This window comes from Cibotium barometz, chromosome 42, assembly GCF_041138505.1.
Source record: "Cibotium barometz isolate CiBa-2024 chromosome 42, ASM4113850v1, whole genome shotgun sequence".
Lineage (NCBI taxonomy): Eukaryota > Viridiplantae > Streptophyta > Polypodiopsida > Cyatheales > Cibotiaceae > Cibotium > Cibotium barometz.
In genome coordinates this window covers 6,757,228-6,780,982 of record NC_141087.1, presented here as the reverse complement: position 1 = coordinate 6,780,982, position 23,755 = coordinate 6,757,228, and the positions used below count along the sequence as shown (strand labels likewise).

Sequence of the window (23,755 nt, the reverse complement as noted above, 5' to 3'; positions counted from 1 at the left end):
GATGGAGGGATTAATGAAACTTGCGAAGGATTCACGTTTTCAACGCAGCCTTGAGGGCTGGCCGACAGCAAGAAGATGGCTGGACCAGAAAACGCAGGAAGGTACATAGTAACGTAGCCACTGTTGATACTGATCTATCTGCAGCCCGGAGAAGCGATGGAAGCAAACACACAGCATAGAAGAAGATGGCGAGTAGATTGCAGTATGGTGGAGCAGCCTTAACCTAAGCGAATGATACCATGTTGGAGAATGCATAGGCAGAAGCATAAATTGAACAAGAGAGAGAGTAGGGAGAGCTTGTGGACAAGATCACCTTTTATAATAGCAAACAACTTTACAATGGCAATAGCCAGCAGAAGTGTTGAACAATGTGCAAGGGATTGGATGGTTGAAGTGCACAATGGGAGGCCCCCTTTTATAGTGCAGTGTGGGAGCTGGTGGCCAACTGCTCCACGACTCCCTAAAATAGGAGAAAATGAATAAAGCCCTTAAAATAGGCAAACCCCATAAATACATTGAGATGCACAATTCTAACAAAGGTAACCTTGGATGCAAACATGAATAAGGCAGGCTGATCTTTAAGTTGCTCCCATGCTTTGCATACTACTCTATGCTTGCTTGCATGACCCGTATTGCCTTGCGCCATAATCACATGCACTTTAGGCTCATCTGCTTTCTTGTCTTTGCTTGTACATGTCATGTACATGCTCATTCTAGGAGCTAATTCTTGTGCTTGTACATTGGCGCGATATGTGATCTTTACTACCACATTTAAAGTATTTTCCCTCTCGCATGTGTTGTGCCCTTTGCTGTTGAGATAACCCATATGTGCTCCTCTTGTTCCATGGCTTCTTCTCTTGTACATTTTCAGCTTTCGGAGCACTTTTGGCATCCTTAAAGTCTCTTTTTGGTGGCTGTCCACCTTTTTGCATGTTAAAACCAGCTTTGTCCTTCCCTTTTCCCATGCTTAGGTCAATCTTTGATTGCATCCATTTGACATTGAGCTGCTTGGAGGCTAAAGCTGAATTTACGAGTTGTTGTAGAGTTTGATTGGGGTAGATTTTAAGTGCATTTTGGAAGATGGGTAACGGGTTGTAGCCCCAACTCAAACTTTCTCTTCCTTTCCTCTTCATCTATCTTCATAAAGGGAACCACTTGCAATAGTACCTTCCAAAAGTTTGATACATAAGACGTGATTGATTCCCCTTCTTTTTGGCCCAACCAATCCTACTTTTTGCATATGTTCTTTGCAAAATTGGGAGGCAAAAATTGAGCATAAAATTTTCTTTTGAATTCGGCCTATGTGGCAATGGTGTTGCCGGAAAGCTTCTTGGCCAACCATTAATGTGTACTAGTCCCCTTCAAGTACATGCCAACATGTCTAAGCTTTGATCCCTTCGTAAACTCTCCCTCATGAAAAGCAATCTCAAATTGGGATATGAAAGATAAAGCTTTGGTGGAGACATACTTGTCATGGTAGTTCTCAAATTTTACAGATTTGTCTCCTACCTTGAACTCTTTGGCTCTCTTGCTATGATGAACACCGCCTCTTCTTTTGCCTTTATCTCCATGAGGAATGTAATGGTTCAATTCCTTCCTTGTAGGAACTTCCCTGCAATGTGTACCTAAAAATGAAGAAGCATGCTTGTGGGATGGGATTCCATGTGTAGTAGAGGCATGGCGGGAATCATAAGCTGACCCTCTGGAGCCCGTCCATAGGTCCGGAAGCATAGAGAATGCCCGACTAGTGACAAATATACCTCTACATCATTCCAGAGGGTGACAGATGTGCGGGACATTCACTAACCTCACGTGCGGGACATGCACATCCGACCATGACTCTCTACAGTGGATACCTGGTTGCTTGTCTTGGACAAGGGCTCACAAAGGGCCAGTTACCACTCTAAGACTTGCACTTGCTGTACAGATATGGCCACTCACAAAGGGCCAGTTACCACTCTAAGACTTGCACCTACTGTACAGATATGGCCACGTGACATCCGAGTGTGGGATGCACATGACATCCCCTTCTGCTTAACTTGAGCTGTTTAGGTTGGATACGAGTCAATCAAAGATTGAGGAGGAATTTTGAACATGATTAAGCGAATGATCAATCGGGACTTCTATAGGGCCAGATGGTCCCAATAGAGTGCGTGTGTGCACATGTGTGAGAGCCTACATTTCACACCACCTAAAGCTAAGAACCACAAACAATTAGGAAGAAGCATTCTACCCTATCACTAAGCTAAGTTATCATATCAATATAAAAATTATTGTTGATCAAAATTAATTGAGAATCTCTTAATAAGAGATGAAGATAACATCGATAATAGACTCAATGTGAAGCATTAAAAAATCACATTACTTGATTGATAGATTTCTCACTTTTTTTCATCCTTCTTCACCCCTTTTACATTCACCAATTACAAACAACCTTTCAGCAATCGACCATATAACTAGCAGAACTCTTGCTTCATCTCAGGAACAAAGTGCAGACCCAAATGTGAATACAACACTTATCCACTCTCTCATATTTTCCCAACAGTATGACACATGCATCTATGTTAGGGGTGATGCATGTGACTGAGTGAAGGGATCACGATCAAGTGTTGCTTAGGGTCTTTATAAGTAGACTACGCGGTTTGACTAAGATATTGGTGTGGATTTCATTGGACTCATATTACATCTTTGCTTTTACTCTAGATGTCACCACAAAATAGTTTATCTGAACTCGAATGTCGTGCAACTGTTTTTGTCGTTGTATGCAGATATTCATGTTGCATGCTTGGCTCGTCCTCATGGTCTTTTAATGAGCCTGAGGCTAATATCCTCCACTACAGGTGAGTTAATGTCTCAAGGTCCTTAAGCATCCTAGAGAGTAGGCAACAACTAGCTATGAATGTGTTGAAGGTGAAAAATAAATTTGTTTTGTGCTGCTGCCTGTATACCAACAGTCAAACTGTTTTTTTTCCCCCTTCCAGCAATCCAACATCAAGAGATTGGTATGCCTTCATTGTCACCCACAATGACACAGGTTCAGCTCACTTCCTGTTTCATGTGCATATTTCCCTTGATTGTTCTTTCTAGGTTGGCATCAGAGGGTCTAGTAGAGCAAGCCTTCTGTGAGAATCATGCATACACACAACCCAATGCAATATCATTTGGACTTCCTTTTCATAGGGAAATATTGCAAAATGGTGCAAGAAAGAGGGTGATCAAGTTGCTCCAGGAGATGTGCTTTGTGAAATCGAGACGGTGAAATCCTAGCCCTTGCTTTTATCTCATTGCATGTGAATGTTTTTTTGTGGTAGAAATGCTCATTTGCTAGTCTAAAGAAGAGTTTTTGTCATCTGGAAGAGATGGAAGGCGGTCAATGGAACTGATAGTATTTTGGGTTTATTTGCTTAATGTGTGCAGTACATACTACAACCTCCGTGATTTGTGTTATCTGCTTTAGTTGCATTTATGAATCCCACTTAGTTTGATTACTTTTGGGTGTTGGTGGGGCTAGAAAAGATGCCCAAACTGATGACTTCCTTGCATTCAGGGAGGATGCACATGGTAGTTTACAACGTGTGCTTGGATGACTTTATACTTGCAACTAAAAGCTTGTTATTGATAGAGAGTATATACTGTGATCATACTGTGGCATTGTGAATTGTGTTGTGTTATCAAGCACATGGCTAGCTTGAACCTAGCGATGAACTACATTTGGGGGTTCCATTTACTTTTATTGAAGGACTCCAAAGGGTGGACCTGTAAAGCAAGAGACTTCCTTGGGTAAATTTCCATCGCCTTTGTTGTCAAGTACCTTTTTATTGACATCTCAGTTTCATAAATACTCTAGGATAAGGCGACGTTGGAAATGGAGGCTATGGATGAAGGCTATTTGGCAAAAATCCTTTGTGGAGATGGATCCAAGGACATTCCTGTAGGAAAGGTATGTTCTTTGCTTTATGTTACTGCAATGGTGTTTATAACTTTGTTGTTTTTCCTGCCTACCAACCATCAAAGAGCAGTCTGTCTATATAAGTGCATTTGCAAGGGTCAAAGATAGATGTGGTTATGTCTTGATTGATCTTTGGTGCTACTTGCTAACAGGCTATAGCTGTTATTGTTGACTCTGAAGAGGAGGTTGGTAATTTCAAAGATTACAAAGCTACTAGTGATGCATCGTCCAAAGCCCCTTCCCTACCTCCTAAGAAGGAAGACACTTCCAAAGAAGAGACAACTAAACCAAGCACTGTTCCGCCACCCAAAACAGAGGCACCGAAATCAAAATCAAAACCAACTGCCGCCGGTGCAGAGGATCGCATTTTCGCAAGTCCTTTAGCCCGGAAGATTGCTGAAGAAAAGAATGTAATCTCTTTCTCATCAATATCTACTTTTCTTGATTCTATGCAGTAATTCCATATCATTTCTTTCTGAAATTCTTAATTTGTTAATTGGCCACATCCCCTTGAATAAAAGTCATTACAACCACCCCCCCACCCCCGGCCCCTTGCACGACCTAGGACTGTGGGCTGTCTAGTTACTGCACAGGCTGGGTTTTTGAATCTGATTTCCTAAATGGGAGGTCAAATCAAACTGTTCAACTAGGGGTGACAAACTATGTAAAGTATGATTTAGTCTGCTGCTGTACTGCAGGTACCTCTCTCAACTCTGAAAGGTACTGGACCAAATGGGCGCATCATAAAAGCTGACGTTGAGGAATTTCTAGGTAATAGTATTTGGCCTTTCGAGTTTGTGCTTACAGTTGTTGGGCCCATTCATCATTTTGATGGTTGGCCGTAGTGTCTGGTGCTGCTCCAACACCTGGAAAATCACCTGAGAAGCTGTTTCAGTCTCTGGACTACACAGACATTCCAAATACTCAAATTAGAAGAGTAGGTTATGTTTGGCTTGTCCATATATCTCTACTTTCTAATGTAAAGCTTTCATTGCTCACTACAGTGGGTTTGAGGTATTGGCATTAATGTTTTTTGCAGATTACTGCACAGAGGCTTCTGCTGTCTAAGCAAACTATTCCACACTATTATCTTACAGTTGATTCACGTGTGGATAACCTGTTGATGTAAGTGCCTCTATTTCTATGCTTTTGGCCTTCTTTTGGTGGAAATTGGCTTGCAGTGGTATTTGCCAAGAGCGTTTAACCGTGGTCCCTTTGTTGACATTAGTTTGAGAAGTAAGCTGAACAACCTGCAAGAAGTATCAGGAGGCAAGAGGATTTCTATCAATGATTTTGTCTTGAAGGTGGTTATCATTGGCGGCCATCACCAATCCTCAAATTAGTTCTGATTAAGAAGTTAATTATGTGTGGAAAATTATGAGTAAAGATGTAGAAGATTCAAAGTTATTTGTTTATAATTATCCTTGTTGTTAATTCAGGCGAAAAAGGGGGAAATGGAAGGAGGGAGTGGGGAGGGGGTGGGCAGTGGGGGCGTGAGGGGATGCCTCTAAAAAGATGGAGGGTTGAGCCCTCCATGTCATAAATCTTCACCTTGCACTCGTCAAACTTGCAGTTTATAAATGTTCCATGCACTGTTTGTGTAGGCAGCAGCAATGGCTCTAAAAAAAGTACCGGAGTGCAACAGTTCTTGGACTGATGATTTCATCCGGCAGTAAGGATTTTTTTTATTTTGCATGCTTACTAGGGCATGCTTCCAAGCAAGGCCTTGTCCTATTATGGTGACTAACATAAATCATGGTACCAGGTATCATAACATAAACATCAGTGTTGCTGTGCAGACAGATTTTGGTTTGCTTGTACCAGTTGTGCAGGCAAGTTAATGTAGCTAGAACGACTGGCTTACATGTCCACATTCGGAGAGGCAGTGTAAGGTCTTTGCCTCATGTGAGTAGTTTTTATTTGGTTCAGGATGCAGACAAGAAGGGGCTGGCCACAATTGCAGAGGATGTAAAGACATTAGCTGAGAAGGCCAAGAAGAACAGCCTAAAACCTGCTGACTATGAGGTAGTTGAGCTACATAAAATAATATTTGTTTTCTGTTCTTGGGATAACATTGTTTTAAAGCCTTCTGTTTGCATATTACAGGGAGGAACGTTCACAGTCTCGAATTTGGGTGGACCATTTGGAGTCAAGCAATTCTGTGCCATCATCAACCCGCCTCAAGCTTGCATTCTTGCAGTGGGTACAAGTGAGTAATATTCATGCACAGGCACACGATGTGCACGTCAAAACAAGAGAGTCAAACTTTATACCCACATACAATGATACATGTATGAGTAAGTATACTGATGCACTTGTAGAATGAAGCTTGGATAGAGATAACACAACATTACACACAGAAATTTGCAGTCCATTTAAATGAATTGCCACAAAAAATTAGAGGAGCAAGAAGCTATGTGCTAAGGGCTAATTTAACATCACAATACACTCAAAAAATTGACACAGAGAATAAAAGTACTCAAGGATAAGCATAGTTGGTTCGAAATGCGTGTCACCAGCCTAGACATTTCCAGTGTTAAAAGGGGCCTAGTGGATTGCTGGACGCCCAAATATGCAGTAATGTACAAGCTTTGGGAATGGGGAATTACCCAATACAAAAGGTCAAGCACCCGAAGCTTGTTCTAGATGCCCGAGTTGGTTTCTTGGACACAAAAATGGGCATTGGAGCTCAAGTGACAAGTGTAAAGCATGTATGGCGACTTCCCGAGGATTTGGTGAACTGGCATTGAAACATGTTTCTACATGGTGCTCATATACATTTTTAATAAAGTGGAATAAAAAGGAAGAAGACTCCTAAAAGCTAGGATGGTTTATTTTTTGGACAACCTCCAATGGAAATTCCATCGTGTCATTACGTCCATAAGCTAAGCAAATGGGGGGACTTGCTGAAGCACGTTTGACAAAATATCCATGGGTTGAGATATTTTTAGAGATGAAGTTTATTGTGGGGGACCATCTCTTAAATTGGGACATGTGGCAAGACAATGGATAAAAGTGTGACAAGTGGCCTCACACTTGTCACCTCAGCTCTACACTTGTCATTGTAGTTTTTTCTTGCCATTCTACCTCATGAGAGCCCCAAATCTATAAATTGGAGTCCTCTCTCTTCATCTCCATAGAGCTACAGTTGGGGGACCCATCGACATTCTCTTTCTCCAAGAGCACCATCTTTTCTAGGGGCATACCCATTGCGTTGTGGGAAGATTTTACTAGATTGGCGTCACACTTTTTGGTCTCCCTCTTTCGGCCCCTCTGGGACGTAGGGAGGAGTTTGTATTTCTGTTCTTGCCCGCAGTGGCTGGATCAGGTGTCATAGTCACTAGGCGAGCGTAGTGGATTACCATTAGAATCGGAGAGGATTGTGTGGGCTTCCTCAATGTTTATGCCCCGAACGTCACAGCAGGCAGAGCCACCCCACCTTCTGGAGTACAGTCTGTCAGGCTGACCTTTGGTGCATGGGTGGAGACTTTAACATGATTGAGTCAGTAGGAGGACAGGCTTCGAGGAGGCATGGCTACAGTCTCAAGCGCAGAGTACTCTGCGTGGGAGGAGTTGATCTTGGCACTCGGGGGACAAGACCCATCGGTGCAGCTTCAGGAGCGTGTGCTTCTCGTGGTCTGATAGGAGGAGCATAGGCCCAAACCTCTCTCAACTTGATAGATTCTATGTGGATGAGCGGGCTTGCGGTCGCGGGGGCATGATTGGCATCTTGGCGGGGCACCACTTTCTCTGATCATGCTTTGGTTATTTTGTCCTTGGAGGACCCCTGAAGACAGGACATGCAGGTGAGCACTAGGATTTCGGACAGCCTCATATAGGACCCTGAGATTTGTAGCAAGATAGAGTAGATATGGGCAGAACTCGATTTTATCTCAGGTTCTACCGTGTGCACCTTGGATGCGGGCTTGGGCGAGATCAATAGCTTTTTATAGGAGGCAGCACAGAGTAAATTGGAGGGATTATGTGAGCAGGAGAGGAGCAGAGTTTCCGCGATAGCCCATGGATTGAGAGTGAGCTTGCTGCAGCCCATACAAAGATCACATCCATCAAGGAGAGGAGGGTGGAGTATAGATACCATGCTAGAGCCTCCTTTTGCACCTAGGCCGGAGATAGAGTCACAGGGGACTTCTTTGAGATTGCAGGCTCTCATAGGAGGAGAGATGGTATTCGTAGGTTGGTGGCCAAGATGGAGCTATTGTTTTTGACCCTCCCCCCATGTGAGAGTGTAACTTGGTTGACCACAATTCTAATCAATACACTTAAATACACTAAGATTTGATGGACACTTGCTCAAAATACAAGAAGTAAATTGTTGAATTGACAAGAGACACACAATGAGCCGGAACGGCCAACCCCTCCCTCAAATAAAGTATATTAATCTTGGGAGAATCAAGTACATAGTGTCATGGGCATTTCTGACCAGATTTCCATACCAATGCATATGAATACAGTATTGCAAACAAGTGGTTGTCGATGTAGACTTGCAACCCACACTACTCTCTCAAGTGCCTATGTTCCCTACCATCTGCTCTCTATTGTTCCACCAACACATGGTAGCAACAATCTGCAAGAGAGCACGTAGGACAAGAGAACACTACACATGGTATGTGATCTTGTAATCCAATTCCTCCCTCCTGCTACTTGCTCCCATATTTAAGCATAAAAGCTTACCAATAGCAAGTAGAGTCGATGACAGCGGAAGTCCTTGGAGTGTTGAGATCTTTGATTTGTCGAGATCTTTGATTTGTCGCCTTTCGCGATGGAAGTCCTTGGAGTGTTGAGATCTTTGATTTGTCGCCTTTCTTCGCGACAAAAGTCTTCAAGGGGATAAAAGGAACCTTGGGAAAGCTTCCCCTATGGTTCAACTTGAGAAAGGAGAGCTGAAATTAGGGTTTTCAGCAAAAAGAACAGAAATTATAGCAATAAAGAGAGCTGTTTTGCTGAATTTCAGTCATTGGGAGTGAGTAGGAGAGTGATTAGCACTTGGAAACACTCTTGGAAGCTTGGAAAATGCCCTAGCAAGTTGGGTATGGCTATGGAGAGCTTGGAAATGGAGAGAAATGGTGGAAAAACAGAGTTTTCAGCCTCCAAAAATCTTCATGAAGAGAAAACACGAATTTTCTCTTAATAAGTAAGTGAATTGGGATCCAATCAGGTGAAGGGACATGGGGAGATGCCCATTTATGAGTAAAAGGGGAGGATCAGGTCCTAGACATTGAGTCTTGTCTGCCTCAGGACTTCAGTGAGTGTGAACTTGGAAGCGGTCATAATTTATAAGTGACTTTTGGGCGTCCAAACTTTAATGAAGTGGGAACGCACTCACTTATAAATATTGGCTAAGTCCTAAGGGCGATTTGAGCCTAGATTGGGTAATACTTACCACTTGTTCACATGCCACACAACCATGTCAGCAGACAGTTTCACACGCACGGTTCCCGGGCGGGCGTTCCCTTACTTGGAACTACACATTGGTCAAGCAAGCATGAAAACAGCATGCAATTTCAATTGCAAGCAAGCACATAAAGATGCTATGCAATGCAGCATTGGTATGGACAATCCCCGTTCATGAGACTATACCAAAATAGACGTGCTCCACGCAAGTACACGAGGTACCAGACCCAATGGAACACCAATCCACCAAGCATTTGCGGGCATGTACACGGAGGCACAAGTTCCAACAACTGAAAGCCAAGTCTACAGTATCACATGAGTGGCATCAATTCTCGGCATAAACAACTGCCATGGACACCAGTCCAATGTACATACATGATAAGAAAGCACGGGTGGACCAATTGGGTGGCCAAATGGTGACATCCTCCCCAGCTTCTAAACAGTTGTCCGCAATTGAAAAGCATCCAAATATGTCTGAAGCACATGCGGGCAATCTTTGAAGAACTCTTCATCTACCCATTTAGCATCAATGGGAAGATAGTTCTTAAACTTCACAAGGTAACGCCTCACAACTTTGCCTGCAGCAAGCTTGCGTTCCTTGTGATACACAATCTGCTCTGGCTGCAATATCTCCTCAAGCTCATCCACTTCTGGTGGATCCTCAATGACCATTTCACTGGGCTCCGGCCCTACATACTTGCGAAGGCGACTCACATGAAAAGCATTGTGTATGTGCCAATGACTAGGGAATGCCAATCTGAAAGCCACTTCATTGATCTTCTCGATCACTCGAAAAGGCCCATAGTAGTTGGTTGCAAGCTTAGGATATGCATCCTCTTTGCCAGGCCTCTTTGCAAGTCTTGCTTTCTTAAATTTCAGCAATTCCCAATCATTCTCTTAAACATCCAATTGCCTTCTATGCTTGTCGGCAGCCTTTTTATGCTTGTCTTGTGACCTTGCAATGGCTGTCCGCATCTGAGCAAAAGCAATATCCAAGTCTCTTACATACTCATCAGTTGCAAATATCTCATCCTTTGTGCGAAGGATGGGTGTCAAAATCACCTTACCATAAACAATCTCAAACGGGGCCTTTCTCGTAGATGCATGCACCGTGTTGTTGTATGCAAATTCCACAAGCGGTAAGTACTTTTCCGAAGAAGACTTCTGATCCGCCACATAACATTTCAAGAGATCCAACACGGCTGAATTTGCAGCCTCACTTTGCCCATCCGTTTGAGGGTGATAAGTTGATGAGAAGTCCAATTTGGTGCCCATATTATCAAATAAGGCCCGCTAAAAGAGACTTGTAGTCGTGGGATCTCTATCCCCCACAATGGACTTCGGCATTCCATGATGTTTGAACACTTTGTGCAAGATATATTTTAACCATATGCTCCCCTTTGATGGTCTTTTTGACCGGCAAGAAATGAGCTTGCTTGCTAAACCTGTCTACAATTGTCCAAATTGCATCATTATCCTTTTGGGTATGTGGCAAGTCCATAATGAAATCCATTGTAATACTTTTCCATGGCTGCGTGGGATAGGTAATGGCTGAAGCAAACCTGGTGCCTTTTGCCTATCAAAATTTGACTTTTTGACAGGGCTCTATGTCCTTCCGCATACCTGGCCAAAAGAAATACCGCTCAATTATGTGCGTAGTAGGCATTACGCCTCTATGACTAGTATATGGAGGAGCATGGCACTCATCCAAAACCTTTTGCCTCATGTCAGACACCACACACAGGCAATTATCTTTCATGAGATAACCCTCTTTGATCACATATGAGGCATGTGCATGACCAGCCATCAAATCAGCCCAAATAGTGGCAAAATCAGCGTCCGTATGATACAAATCACGCATGGTAGTCAAGTCCCCATGAGAGTCAACCGAGATAGCTGCTACATAAGGCTTTCGTGACAATGCATCGGCCACTACATTCTTCTTTTCCGGGGTGTGCAAGATCTGAAAATGAAACATAGAGAGGAAATTGGCCATTCTCATATGCTTCTCTGACAACTTAGTTTGAGTAAGAAAATACCTCAACTCTAGTGATCTGTCTTCAAGAAACGCCGCACGGCAATTGTTGCATTTTTTCTTGCTTGCAATTGCCATGCTGCTCCCAATTTTCCTTGAGAATGGCTACCCTTAGAGACTCTTTGTCTTTTGTTTGCAGAAACTGCCTCGTTACATGTACTAGAAGAACCACATACATTTGACATTGAAGCTGCCACATTTGATACATCCTGAGCAGCATCCCCCAAATCCCCCACCGCATCATCAATTGCCTTTTTATCATACATAGGGTCAGCTTTGACATGCAATCGCTTGCATATATCTTTCACATCCTCTAGGGCATGCTCACATTTGTCCACACCGTGCCCTGAAATGGCTAGGATGTGAGCACGAATTCGCAAAGGCCCACCTATCCACTCATGAGGACAAAATTTACACCTGCACTGATACATCCCTCTTCCTTTCTTTTCCAAGCGGGTTACATATTCCCACTCCGGTCCCGAGGATTTTCCCATTCTCAAATCTCCAAGGCTTGAAGGCAGGAAGTCCTTCACTCGGTAGTAGAGACTCGAGAGAAGCTCGGGAGTCGGAAGCTCGCGGGTCGGAAGCCCCTTGGGCGGCTGGGCCTCGCTGTGGCCTGTGGGTGAGTAGAGACACGCAAGGGAGCAGAGAGCGTAGGCGTGCAGTGCTCATTGCTCGCTGCTGGAGCCTGGTCGACACTGGACAGCGCACAGGGAGGGAAGAGCGTAGGCCTAAGGCGTGCGCCGTGTAGTGCTGGTCGACAGCGCGCAAGGAGCGGAAGCGCGTCCGCGTAGGCGTGTAGTGCTGGTCGACAGCGCGCAGGGAGCGGAGGTGTCTGCATTATGTTAAAATTGCCCAAAAGTGGCCCAATTCGTAAGTGTTAAAAAAATTGCAGGTAAAGTTTGCAAAGGGATGCAAACTGCAAACGTTTGCAAACGTTTGCAAAGCCTTGCATTCGCGAATGTTTGCAACTATGTTTACATGTACATTATTTTCCTCAACATGATCTCGTACAAAAATCAAGTACACAAAAACACTCTTTTTCATTACTTTCTTAATTTGTACATGAGATACAAGGAGAATGGTATCACCCTCTTCACTAGCATCAATTACATGTTCTCGACCTTTATGCATGAAGGTGATCCTGTTGGTCTTGTAAGCCTTGCACGGATCAATACATGTATGCCAGGGCTTTCCAAGCAATATATCACAGCCATTCAAAGGCGCCACAAGAAAATCCTCATGATCCACATAGCCTTGAATGTGTATGCGCAACTTGCCAAAAATAGGCATGACCTGCACTTCTCTACCAACAAAGGCAGCCCCTGCTTCAATTTGAAGACCCATGTCCTCCACTTCAATACCCAAAGCAGCTGCTATCTGTGTGGATATGAAATTTTCAGATGCACAATCATCAAACATGAACAAAGCGGGCTGATCTTTGAGATGTCCCCAAGCTTTACATACAACCCTATTTTTGCTATCATGTGAAGTGTTACCGTGCACATCCGAAACCATATGCACATTAGGCTTTGATGCGTTTGCATTATCACGCTTCTTCTTGTTTGGGCATGCCTTTGCAAAATGCTCGGTGCTACCACAAGTAAAGCATTTCCCCTCACTCATATATTGCTTTTTCTGTTCCGGAGTGAGACCAGTGTCTCTCAGTTTGAAGGGACGCTTCTTGGTAGTGTTATTTTGAGCCTTTGTATCATTTTTATCTTGGTTTTGGTCCTTTTTAGGTGGCTATCCATCATTTTGCAGGTTTTGGACAGCCCTCTCTTTGCCTTGAAATGAGGGTTTAGCCTTATTGGATCGACTCAATTTGAGTTCCAATTGTTCGGTGGTGGTGGCGGCTGCGATTAATTGGTGTAAGGTATGACCAGGATACATTTGTAGTCCCGCTTTGTACACGGGTTGCAATCCCGATTGAAACCTTCTCTTCCTTTCCACCTCGGTGACATGCATAAATGGAGACACCTCCAAAAGCACTTTCCAAAACTTTTGTACATATGCATTTACCGATTTCTCCTCATTTTGCTTTACCCAATCCCACTTCATTGTTATCTCATTCAATGCATTGGGAGGCAAGAATTGAGCATAGAACCTCTCCTTGAACTCTTCCCATGATCGAACAGGATTCGGTGAGGCTTCTCCGTGAGCCACCAATGGGCAGCAGTGCCTTTCATGAACATGCTTACATGCCGGATCATGGATTTCTGAGTGAAATCCTCATCACTGAAAGCAATATCAAACTGGGTAATAAAAGCAAGTGCCTTTGATGCATCATATTCCCCATGATATGTGTCAAACTTCACAGATTTGTCTCCGGCTTTGAAGTCACGAGACTTTGATGCATGTGTGTCATCTCAACATGTTTTCCCCCATGTTTGTCCATTGGGACAGCCCCTATGACTGGCAACATTTTTGGACCAAAAGGTGATGCATAAGGCATAGATACATGTGCCTTGTAAGCATGAGGCATGGCTGGCCCCTCAACATGCATTGATACATTTTCAGCCATAACTTCTCCCTCACGAGCACACTCGAAGGCATGAGTGGTATGAGAGATACGCGGAATACTTGCACCAACAGAAAATTGCAGCCCATGATGCATGTGTTGTGCATGCACATTTTCAGCCGGCAATGGCATTTGACATACATTTTGACCACTGCCATAAACATTGTATCCTTCACGGGCTACATAAGGTATTCCTGCATGGTGTAAAGTTACTGATTGTTCCTCTCCCATAGCATGGAGATTCATCCTCTTAGACATAAGTTCTTGTTCGGGCACTTCTGGGGATTCCAAGACATGTGGGATGGTTGCCTTTTCTGCATAGGCATCCTCGGTACGAGCCAAGTATGCACGTGCTGCATCCCTCGGTTGCATGTGCAACTCTTGAGCAATCATTGCCATTGCATGATTCATATAAGATTCAGCTTTCTTGGCCTTCAAAACAGTCATGTATCAATGGATCCTCGCGGCGATAGAGATTCAATTCTTCTTGTTGTGCATGGAGAAGAGCCTGCATACGAGTAAGTTCAGTCCTCAAGACTATGGACTCTTCTTCCTGCATCTTCTCTTTGCCACGGGACGGCTGTCCCACATATTCATGTTCCCTATTGTGCACCACATGAGTTTGCATTCTGTAAAGCATTGGAGGCATGCATTTTATTGTCCCTGCCTCTTGTATTAGCATCTGCAACATTCATTGTATGGCTGTCCATAATGCTCTAAGTGTAGAGATAGCTAGTGTTCACGGTGATCGTCTCTCACGATAGAAGTGAAAGAGAACCGTATGCTCTGATACCAATATAACTTGGTTAAACACAATTCTAATCAATACACTTAAATACACTAAGATTTGATGGACACTTGCTCAAAATACAAGAAGTAAATTGTTGAATTGACAAGAGACACACAATGAGCTAGAACGGCTGACCCCTCAAATAAAGTATATTAATCTGAGAATCCTCGGCTCGCTGAAGCTCCCGCCTGCCCTCTCCCTGCTCGTGGTTCTGCATAGCGCCCGTCGCCCCCCCTACCTGCTCGCCCCCCCGCCTGTCCATCTCTCCCCCCCTTCGCCTGCATTGCCCGCCGCCTGGGTTTTTAGCCCCCCCCCCCCCCCCCCCCCCCCCCCCCCCGCCTGCTTCCGCTGTTGCGCCCCCCCCCCCCCTTTTTTTCTGTTTCGCCTCGCTTCCCTTTCCTCGCGCCTCCCCCTTGTCTTCGCGCCCCCCCTCCACTCTGCTGCGCCTCATCCCCCCCTGTCGCCTGCTCGCTTCCTCCCCTTCCCTCTTGCGCGCAGCCCTCACCTTCCCCCTTTTTTTTGGGGGTTTTTTCTTTTTTCTCCTTCGCCTTCTCCCACTCCCCCCTCCTTCTTGCTTCCGCCCCCCCTTGGGGTTTTGGTTTTCTTTTTTCGCTCCGTATCCCGCCTCTCTGTGTGCAGTTCGGTTCGAGCAGGTTCCCGCCTTCGCCTCGCCTTCGCCGCAGCTTCAGACTCTGATGGAGGCTCCTCCCGCCCCGCCTCAGAGGGACTCATCCGCAGCCCCCTCGCCCGCCCCCGAGGTCACCCCCATCAGGCTTTCTCTTTCGCCAGAAGAGGAAGCGAGCCTCACCGCAGATGTTGGGGTAAAGGCGTTATGCCCACCCTTATAGTGTGTACAAGCCCATAAGTTATAGTACATAGTACACTTAGTACTTTTAATGTACTAAGTGCACTATGTGTACTAGTGCAATATACATGTGTGATAGGGGAGTCACACACTCATGCCTCATGAGTTGACTTATCCCCACAACCCTCGCTGGCTGCCACTGCCTGCCACCGCCTGCGCCCACCACCCCCCGCTGCCTGCTCGCATTCGTTCCCCTTCGCTTCCCCCCCTTTCGCCTGCGCCCACAACCCCCGCTGCCTGCTCGCATTCCATTCGCCTGCGCCCACCACCCCCGCTGCCTGCTCGCCTTCGCTTCCCCCCCTTTCGCCTGCGCCCACCACCCCCCGCTGCCTGCTCGCATTCGCTCCCCTTCGCTTCCCCCCCTTTCGCCTGCGCCCACAACCCCCGCTGCCTGCTCGCATTCCATTCGCCTGCGCCCACCACCCCCGCTGCCTGCTCGCCTTCGCTTCCCCCCCTTTCGCCTGCGCCCACCACCCCCCGCTGCCTGCTCGCATTCGCTCCCCTTCGCTTCCCCCCCTTTCGCCTGCGCCCACAACCCTCGCTGCCTGCCACTGCCTGCCACTTCGCTCCCCTTCGCTTCCCCCCCTTTCGCCTGCGCCCACAACCCTCGCTGCCTGCCACTGCCTGCCACTTCGCTCCCCTTTCCCCACTCGCCCCTGCTCAGGCCCCCAAGGCAGCAACATAATGGGGACTTGAATTTCATTTCATCCACTTCTTCTCTCCCGCTGCCTGTTCTTTGCCTGCTCCTCAAACATTCCCTCCCTCTACAATGGGAGGGTCTGTAGATGACAAAATCAGCCAGCTTGATCATATCCTTAGGGATCTTATCAAGGACCAAAAGAAGACATTGGACAGCACCATCACCGCCATCAAGAAGGACTTATTGACGCGCATGGGGAAGCTGGAGGCCGAAGCAGAAATATGGAAGGAAGAGAAGCTTACCATGCAAGAGGAGTGGGAGAAGGAAAAGCTCGCCATGCAGGAGGAAATCAACCTTTTGAAGGGCGAAGTGGCATCCTTACGCGATCGTCCACGGGAGGAAGGAGAGACTCTTGAGGTGGACAAAGAGGCGATCAAAGAAGAGATCACCAAAACCCTCACCCACACAATCGAGGGGAAAATGGAGGCGGCCCGCGAAGGATGGGTAGAAGTGATGAAGAAGAACATCAAAAAGGAGGTGCAAGAAGATGTACAAGTGATGAAGAAGAACATCAAGAAGGAGGTACAAGAAGATGTACACATGATGCAGTCTACTCTTGATGAAGAGAAGATGCGACGGATCCGGCGCCTCAACATCCGAGTCACAGGGATACCAGAGAGCACTACCTCCACGCCCAAGATTGACGGGCGGAACCTATGTACCAAGCTAGGACTAAAGGAGGATGAGCCGCTCCCATTCACTAGAGTATGGAGGACAACCCCAAAGGACTCCACCAAAGGCAAGGCCTTAGTGCTACAGTTCCCGGACGAGGAGAGTAGGATGAGCTTTATGAGAAGACGGGCTATCTTGAGGAGCTTGCCAGGGGATCCCATCTACTTCGATGATGACCTCACATGGATGCAACTGGAGCATAGAAGATTATGCATGCCGAAGATCAAGGCGGCACGCAAAGAAGGGAAGAAGGCACATTATAGGGATGGTCACATCTACATTGATGGGAAGAGGGTCGAATAGCGCCATCTGGCCTATGAGACACGGAGGAAACAACATGAAGACAAAGAGATACACATAGCAATCTGGAACTGTAATGGAGTCCTATGGACACATCCAGGGAGACTTGAGGAGGTGATGGAGGGCCGGGATATCATCTTGCTGACAGAGACACATGAGAGCCCGGAGAGGGGCTTACCACGGGTTGAGGGTTATCAGTGGGAGTCAGCTCACCGACAGGGGATGAGACAGGCCACCTCCCGAGGTTCAGGAGGTATTGCAGTGCTTTTCAGGCATGGGTTAGATGAGCATGTTCGAGTCGTGGCACGAGACTCGGAGGCGAGATACATGTGGATTAGCTTACGCCTCTCAGCGACCAGATGGATTTATATCGCCCTTTGCTACTTTCCTCCGAAGGGGTCGCGGTTTGCCACCACCGAGGAACCGGGTGGAGGAGAGGCTAGTGAGTCTCCATACTCTGTCTTATCTGAGGAGATCTTACACTATTCAACATTGGGAGAAGTCTTCTTGATGGGGGACTTCAATGCACGGACTCAGAGCAGACAGTGCGAGATCTATGACTTTGAGGATCCCCTGAGACTAGAGCCGCTAGCTACAGAGGATACAGGGACCACTCGGATCTCCGCTGATGGAGGAGCTGACAGCACTGGATATGGGCAAAATCTGCTGGAGCTTGGGGGCCGACACCATCTCGTTATTTATAATGGGATGACTCAGTGGCCAGATTCAGGTGGGTTGACTTGCTTTCCAGTGGGGGGCGGCAGTAGTACAGTGGATTATGTGATGGGATCCCAGGAGGCAGTAGATATGGTGTCTCACTTCACCGTACCACCATGCCCCATTGGGGCGGATCATACATACCTATCCCTCACTTTTAGGAGCTTATTGGAGACCCACCCACCCATCATACAGCCACCACGCACTATTTTTCACTTCACTCAGGACCTAGCCGAGGTGTACGACTATCATGTTCATGATCAGCTATTTGCCTTAGATCCGTCGGCACCCATGGCCATGCTTACCTCCCAGCTCTCACATGTACTTCACTCCGCAGCCGCGAGGAGTTTCCCATACCACATACAGACAGGACGGCCACCTACATCTGGGAGCATGCCCCAGAACCGATGGTACGATGATGAGTGCAGAAACCTTTACCGCAGTCTCCGAGTGCAGAGGGCTCGCGGGGAGATCACCCGGAGGCAGGCAGGCAGGAGGATGCATACTCTCACCCGCCGTAAGCGGCGAGCTTATGAGGAGGCTCAGTACTGGGACACATATCACATGCTCATGAGCAGAGATGCTGCTGCTGCTTGGAGGAGACTCAGAGAGCCCCGTCCTCCCACACCTATTGCCGATCCTCAGACCTGGCAGACATATGCAGAGAGACTTTATGATGTGCTTGCACAGCCCCCTATACCACAGCCCACAGAGCCATGCCCCACAGTCTCCACCTTCTTCACCCCACCTATGGTTAGGAGGGCCATAGGCCGACTCCAACATGGACGGGCGACAGATCATACAGGATTACAGGGAGAGCATCTCATCTATGCTATTGATACATTGGCACCATTTCTTGCTCATCTCTTCAACAGAGCTCTATCAGAGGGGTTTCCGGCTGAGTGGACGATGCACACTATTGTGCCGATCCATAAAGCGGGAGATGTACTAGACCCCGGGAACTACAGGACCATCATGATTGGCCATATATTGGCCAAACTATACGGGGCAGTTTTGGAGGCAGAGCTGAGCACTCATGCAGAGGTTGGAGGATTGAGAGCAGCAGGCCAGGCAGGCTTCCGTCGAGCCTTCTCGACCATCGACCACATTTTTACATTGAGGTGCCTGATTGATCAGGCCAAGGCACGGAGGCAACGGCTCTATTGTTGCTTTGTGGATTTCCGCAAGGCATTTGATACTGTGCCCAGAGAGCGCCTCTTTCGGCGACTACAGACACTACGCATACCTTCAGACATGATGTGGGGCATATACAGGCTATATGAGCAGGTCTTTGGGAGAGTCCGATGCCCAGGAGGCTTGTCCGACACAGTTGCTAGCACCATTGGTGTGAAGCAGGGGTGCCCGCTCTCCCCCACGCTCTTTGGGCTCTATATTGATGAGGTGGTCGACTACATCACACAGGGAGGAGGCTCTGGGGTTGAGCTATCAGGTATTACTGTCCATGTTATGCTTTATGCTGATGACATCATCTTGGTATCTGACACGCAGGTTGGGCTTCAAAGACACCTTGTGGCTCTTGATGACTTCTGCGCACAGCAGGGGCTCACAGTGAACCTTGGGAAAACCAAGGTTATGATCTTCCACACTTCACCCGCAGTCAGGAGCCACACTACTCTCACATTAGCAGGAGGGCGGATCGAGGTGGTGAGCTCTTATGTTTACCTTGGCATCACATTTACTAGCTCAGCTGGACGCTTCTCCATGGCTCAGGCAGTCCGAGACAGAGTGACCCGGGGGTATGCAGCTCTTGCTGGCCTTGAGCGTCAGTGTTATCAGGCACATTTTCAGGAACCCCGCACGAAGGGGTGGCTCTTTGATACATTAGTGACACCAGCCTTGATGTATGCAGCAGCGGTTTGGGCACCAGGGCTTGCAGCCTCCACATGGGTACAGCTGGAGAGACCACAGATCTTGATGCTCTCGAGGATGATACGCAGCAAACCATCCGTCCCGCACGACATTGTTCGAGCTGAGTTTGCTGCACCACCTATGGCAGTGGAGGCATTGTTCCAGACGATCTCCTTTATATACAGGATGAGGGAGATGCCCATGGAGAGATTATCCCGCCAAGCTTTTGAGGCATCCAGACAGCTGGCCGAGGCTGGACACACTGGATCTTGGTATGCACAGATGCTACAGTGGTTCTCACATCATGGTATAGACATTGAGCGGTTGCCACCTTTTCAGTACGATCAGTCTGCTCCACGGGGTTACCTCTCTCTCAATGAGAGGAACAGAGTGATGAGACAGGACATATGGCAGCACTACATACAGGAGACATGGACAGCACCAGAGAGCCCACTACCACCGAAGATGCTGTACTACAGAGACCACTTTATGAGCATCTCAGGGAATGGGTTTATACATCGACCGCGGTACATGGATGTATACATGCCACACAGCTCTCGCGTTGCTATTGGACAGCTACGAGTCTCATCACATCAGCTAGAGATAGAGGCTGGGAGAGGGGCACGGGTTCCTAGAGCTGAGCGGATATGCAGATTGTGCCGCGAGGAGGTGGAGATTGAGGATCACTCTGTATGTAGATGTAGAGCCCATCAGGGGGTCAGAGATAGATATGCAGGATTGTTTGAGGAGCACTCTTCACTACATCAGTTGATGGAGGCCTCGGACCAGCGACAGCTTGGCAGACTACTACTAGAGCTTCATAGTTCTCGAGAGAGACTCCTCCAGACACCCGCTCCCACTAGGGGTGGGAGACAGTCCCAGCTCACAGATTTCTTCCAGAGAGCTATGCCAGTGCCAGCTGATGTACCACGTGGGGTGACCGCACAGAGAGCAGAGGAATTGAGAGCCAGGAGGAGACCTAGACAGACTGGACATAGAGCACCCCGACTCCGTCACCGAGAGATAGCAGCTATCCGAATGAGACACCAGATGGAGACACAGGAGAGGCTAGCTCGCTTTCATTCAGACTCAGGGTACATGTTCACGCCATTCACAGCCTCAGCATCAGCGATGTATGATATCTTATATCCCTCTTATGGCACTGGATGGAGTTAGACATAGATCTGCATAGCATGCTTGTACCACCCCTTCAGCATATAGAGATGCATCTTGCCTTAGCACTCTATCCACATCCCCACCCCCCTTACATTGTTTGTATATGGGCTCCACCGATCCATGATGATTCACAGTTGTATCCAGACACATGCACACTTTTTCTTTTGTTTCTTTTCTTCCGATGACCGGAAGAACAGAGTTGTATTATTTTTTGTCTCATAGGCCGACTTTGGCCTCTCGTAGACGTTAATATATCTTTCTTTCTTTCTTTCTTTCTTTCTCTCTCTCTCTCTCTCCCTTGCTTCTCTGTGTATGTCTCCCATGAATGAACTCTAAACCCTAATTCAGTTTTCTCCCCATCAACTGGTATCAGAGCCCTTAGTGATCCCTCCCTTCCTCTTCTCCTTGATGGTAGCAAGGAGTCAGGCGCAACAGGCAGCAATCAGGCACGTAGTTCTTCTCTTCTCAGCTTTGTGGATGTGAACGAAGCGCACCAACAACAGGCGTGTGCTGTCTGGCTGAGCGTTGAACGCTAGACGCCTGGCCAACTGGAGTAGAAGCGAAGGCTGCTGGGTCTATACTCAGACTATAGCACCTGGCGTGAAGTGCAGGCAGGTGAGCCGAAACAGAAGTGGCGGGCGTTGGAGCGAACATAAGCGCACACCTAGGCGAGTGGCGCTATGAGCGATGGCGTAAAGATACGCAAGCGAAGTTGTCAGGCGAGTGTGGTAACAAACACGTGTAGCGAGCACTAGGCGGAGGTCATTTTGCAAAGCGACGACGAGCTGTCTTACTACGACGATGAGGATACTGCCATCGCCATCACCAACGCCATATGTGCGGTCCTTCGTGCTGCTGAATTAGTACTACCCGCTCGCCCGCTCTAAAAGCGTAGCTGCTCGTGCTGTTTCTTGCAGAAGGCGTACGAAGCCTGTCATCTTGTCTCAATGCATTGCTGCCCATCAACACGCCTTCTGCAACACGCCTGAGGAGAGCTACGCACTTACGCTTCTGTGTATAGAAGCTCCAACCAGATGCAGTTCATCTGCACACATTTTCAGTAGCATCAGCATCAAGCATCAGCACCAAATTCGCCTGCAAATCAGAGAAAAATCAGAAAATTACAAGGTATTTTCCTCAATTTTTTTTTGGGATTTGCAATTGAGCAAGTACAATCAACAATTGAGCAGGTACAGGTGCCCAATTGCTCAATTTTTGAGCAAAATTGGCAAAATTGGGTGACATTGGTCACAATCAGGATAAATTTGCAGGAAATTGGTCAAATCAGGATCAATTTGCAGGAAATTGTATGTCGAAATTTGGGGCTTTTGATGTAATTGTGCAATTAAGCACTCATACATGCTGTATGATGTGAAAAAATGCACATTTGGGCAAAATTGCAGCAAATTGCATTGCAAATCAAGGGGCTTTTGTGCCGATTTGGTTGATTTGCATGCAGGCGATAGCATTTGATGCCGTGGATAATGTGCTGATGCCTTACAAGCACTCAATGTGCCTGTAAATCAAGGGGCTTTCATGTATTGGATGTATATGTGGCCAGGGGGAAGCATCGTGAACACTCTGGATGCCTTCATGTGCGTCAATGTACCATGTATGATCAGAAATTGATCTTAAATCAAGGGGCTTTTCAAGTTTTCATGCTTGTTGAGCTTGGCAAAGCAGCAGGCAAGACATTTATGCCTTGAATCCTCAAAAAAATCAGCTTGCAGTCAAGGGGCTTTTGCCCAATTTTTGTTCGGGACTGTTGTATGCAGTGTACAGGACTGTAAAAGTCTGATTTTCACTCATTTGGACAGCCAGGAGAGCATTTATTGCTATTGTACCTGCCAGTACAGATTTGGCACAGCTTTGTGCATGTTTTGGCATGGCTGTACACTATTTTGAGTGACCAAAAGGTTCAATTTCAGCTGCTGAAATTGCCGGTACAGGTTTGGTACATCATTGGTGAGCACTTGGTACTGCTGTACAGTACTTTGGAAGGGCAAAAGAGCACATTTAAAGTGCTGTCCAAAATCTGCAGCAACCAGATTTTGGTGTTTTCATCACAAAAAGTGGGAGAAAAGTTGCATTCTTGCTTCCGCAGTGGGAGATAAAGCTTGGGAGAATAACCGTGAGCACTTTGTGTGCTTTTGGTGCAGTGTTTGCACATTTGCAGGGAGTCAGGCATTGACAGGTTGCATATTGCTATGGCAACCACAGGTGAGAGCTCTTCATTGCTTCACATCAAGAAGCTTGAAGGCTCGCATAACTATGATATTTGGCAAACCCAGTGCTACAATGTGTTGCTCCAGAAAAAGCAGCACAAGCCTATCAAAGAAAAAGGTGTGATGCCCGCTTCTCTTACTGCTGAAGAGTGGGAAGATATGGATGAGCTGGCAAGATCTACTATCATGTTGTCTGTGTCAGACTCTTTACTTTTCAGCATTCGTGAAGAGAAGACAGCTTGGGGAATGTGGCAGAGATTGCAGGACTTGTATGCCCAACAAAGTGCCTCAAGCAAAGTGTATTGGTTGAAGAAACTCATAGGCCTTCAGATGAAGGAAGGGGCGTCTATGACAGCCCATCTAAATGAGTTTAATGGTATTGTCAGCCAGGTCATTAATCAAAAGTTGGCAATGGACGATGAGTTCAAAGCCACTTTTTTGTTATGCACTTTGCCAGAGAGTTGGGACACATTCAGGACAGCCACTAGCAATTCGAATGCTATGCTGTCATATGCAGATGTTGA

At 46.8% G+C, this 23,755-nt stretch overlaps 1 protein-coding gene across 1 annotated transcript in view; it reads left to right on the top strand.

Moving 5' to 3' along the window:
• LOC147614121 (dihydrolipoyllysine-residue acetyltransferase component 3 of pyruvate dehydrogenase complex, mitochondrial-like) overlaps positions 1–23,755 on the top strand; it is a 72,956-nt gene that overhangs the window by 20,682 nt on the left and 28,519 nt on the right. Inside the window, exons 3-15 of the mRNA XM_086780655.1 lie at positions 2,769–2,840; positions 2,982–3,034; positions 3,181–3,255; positions 3,848–3,940; positions 4,102–4,359; positions 4,648–4,720; positions 4,795–4,886; positions 4,989–5,074; positions 5,178–5,253; positions 5,554–5,621; positions 5,715–5,781; positions 5,879–5,974; positions 6,056–6,158. Coding sequence (XP_086636781.1) covers positions 2,769–2,840; positions 2,982–3,034; positions 3,181–3,255; positions 3,848–3,940; positions 4,102–4,359; positions 4,648–4,720; positions 4,795–4,886; positions 4,989–5,074; positions 5,178–5,253; positions 5,554–5,621; positions 5,715–5,781; positions 5,879–5,974; positions 6,056–6,158 — 1,212 coding nt within the window. The remainder of the gene's footprint in view (positions 1–2,768; positions 2,841–2,981; positions 3,035–3,180; positions 3,256–3,847; positions 3,941–4,101; positions 4,360–4,647; positions 4,721–4,794; positions 4,887–4,988; positions 5,075–5,177; positions 5,254–5,553; positions 5,622–5,714; positions 5,782–5,878; positions 5,975–6,055; positions 6,159–23,755) is intronic.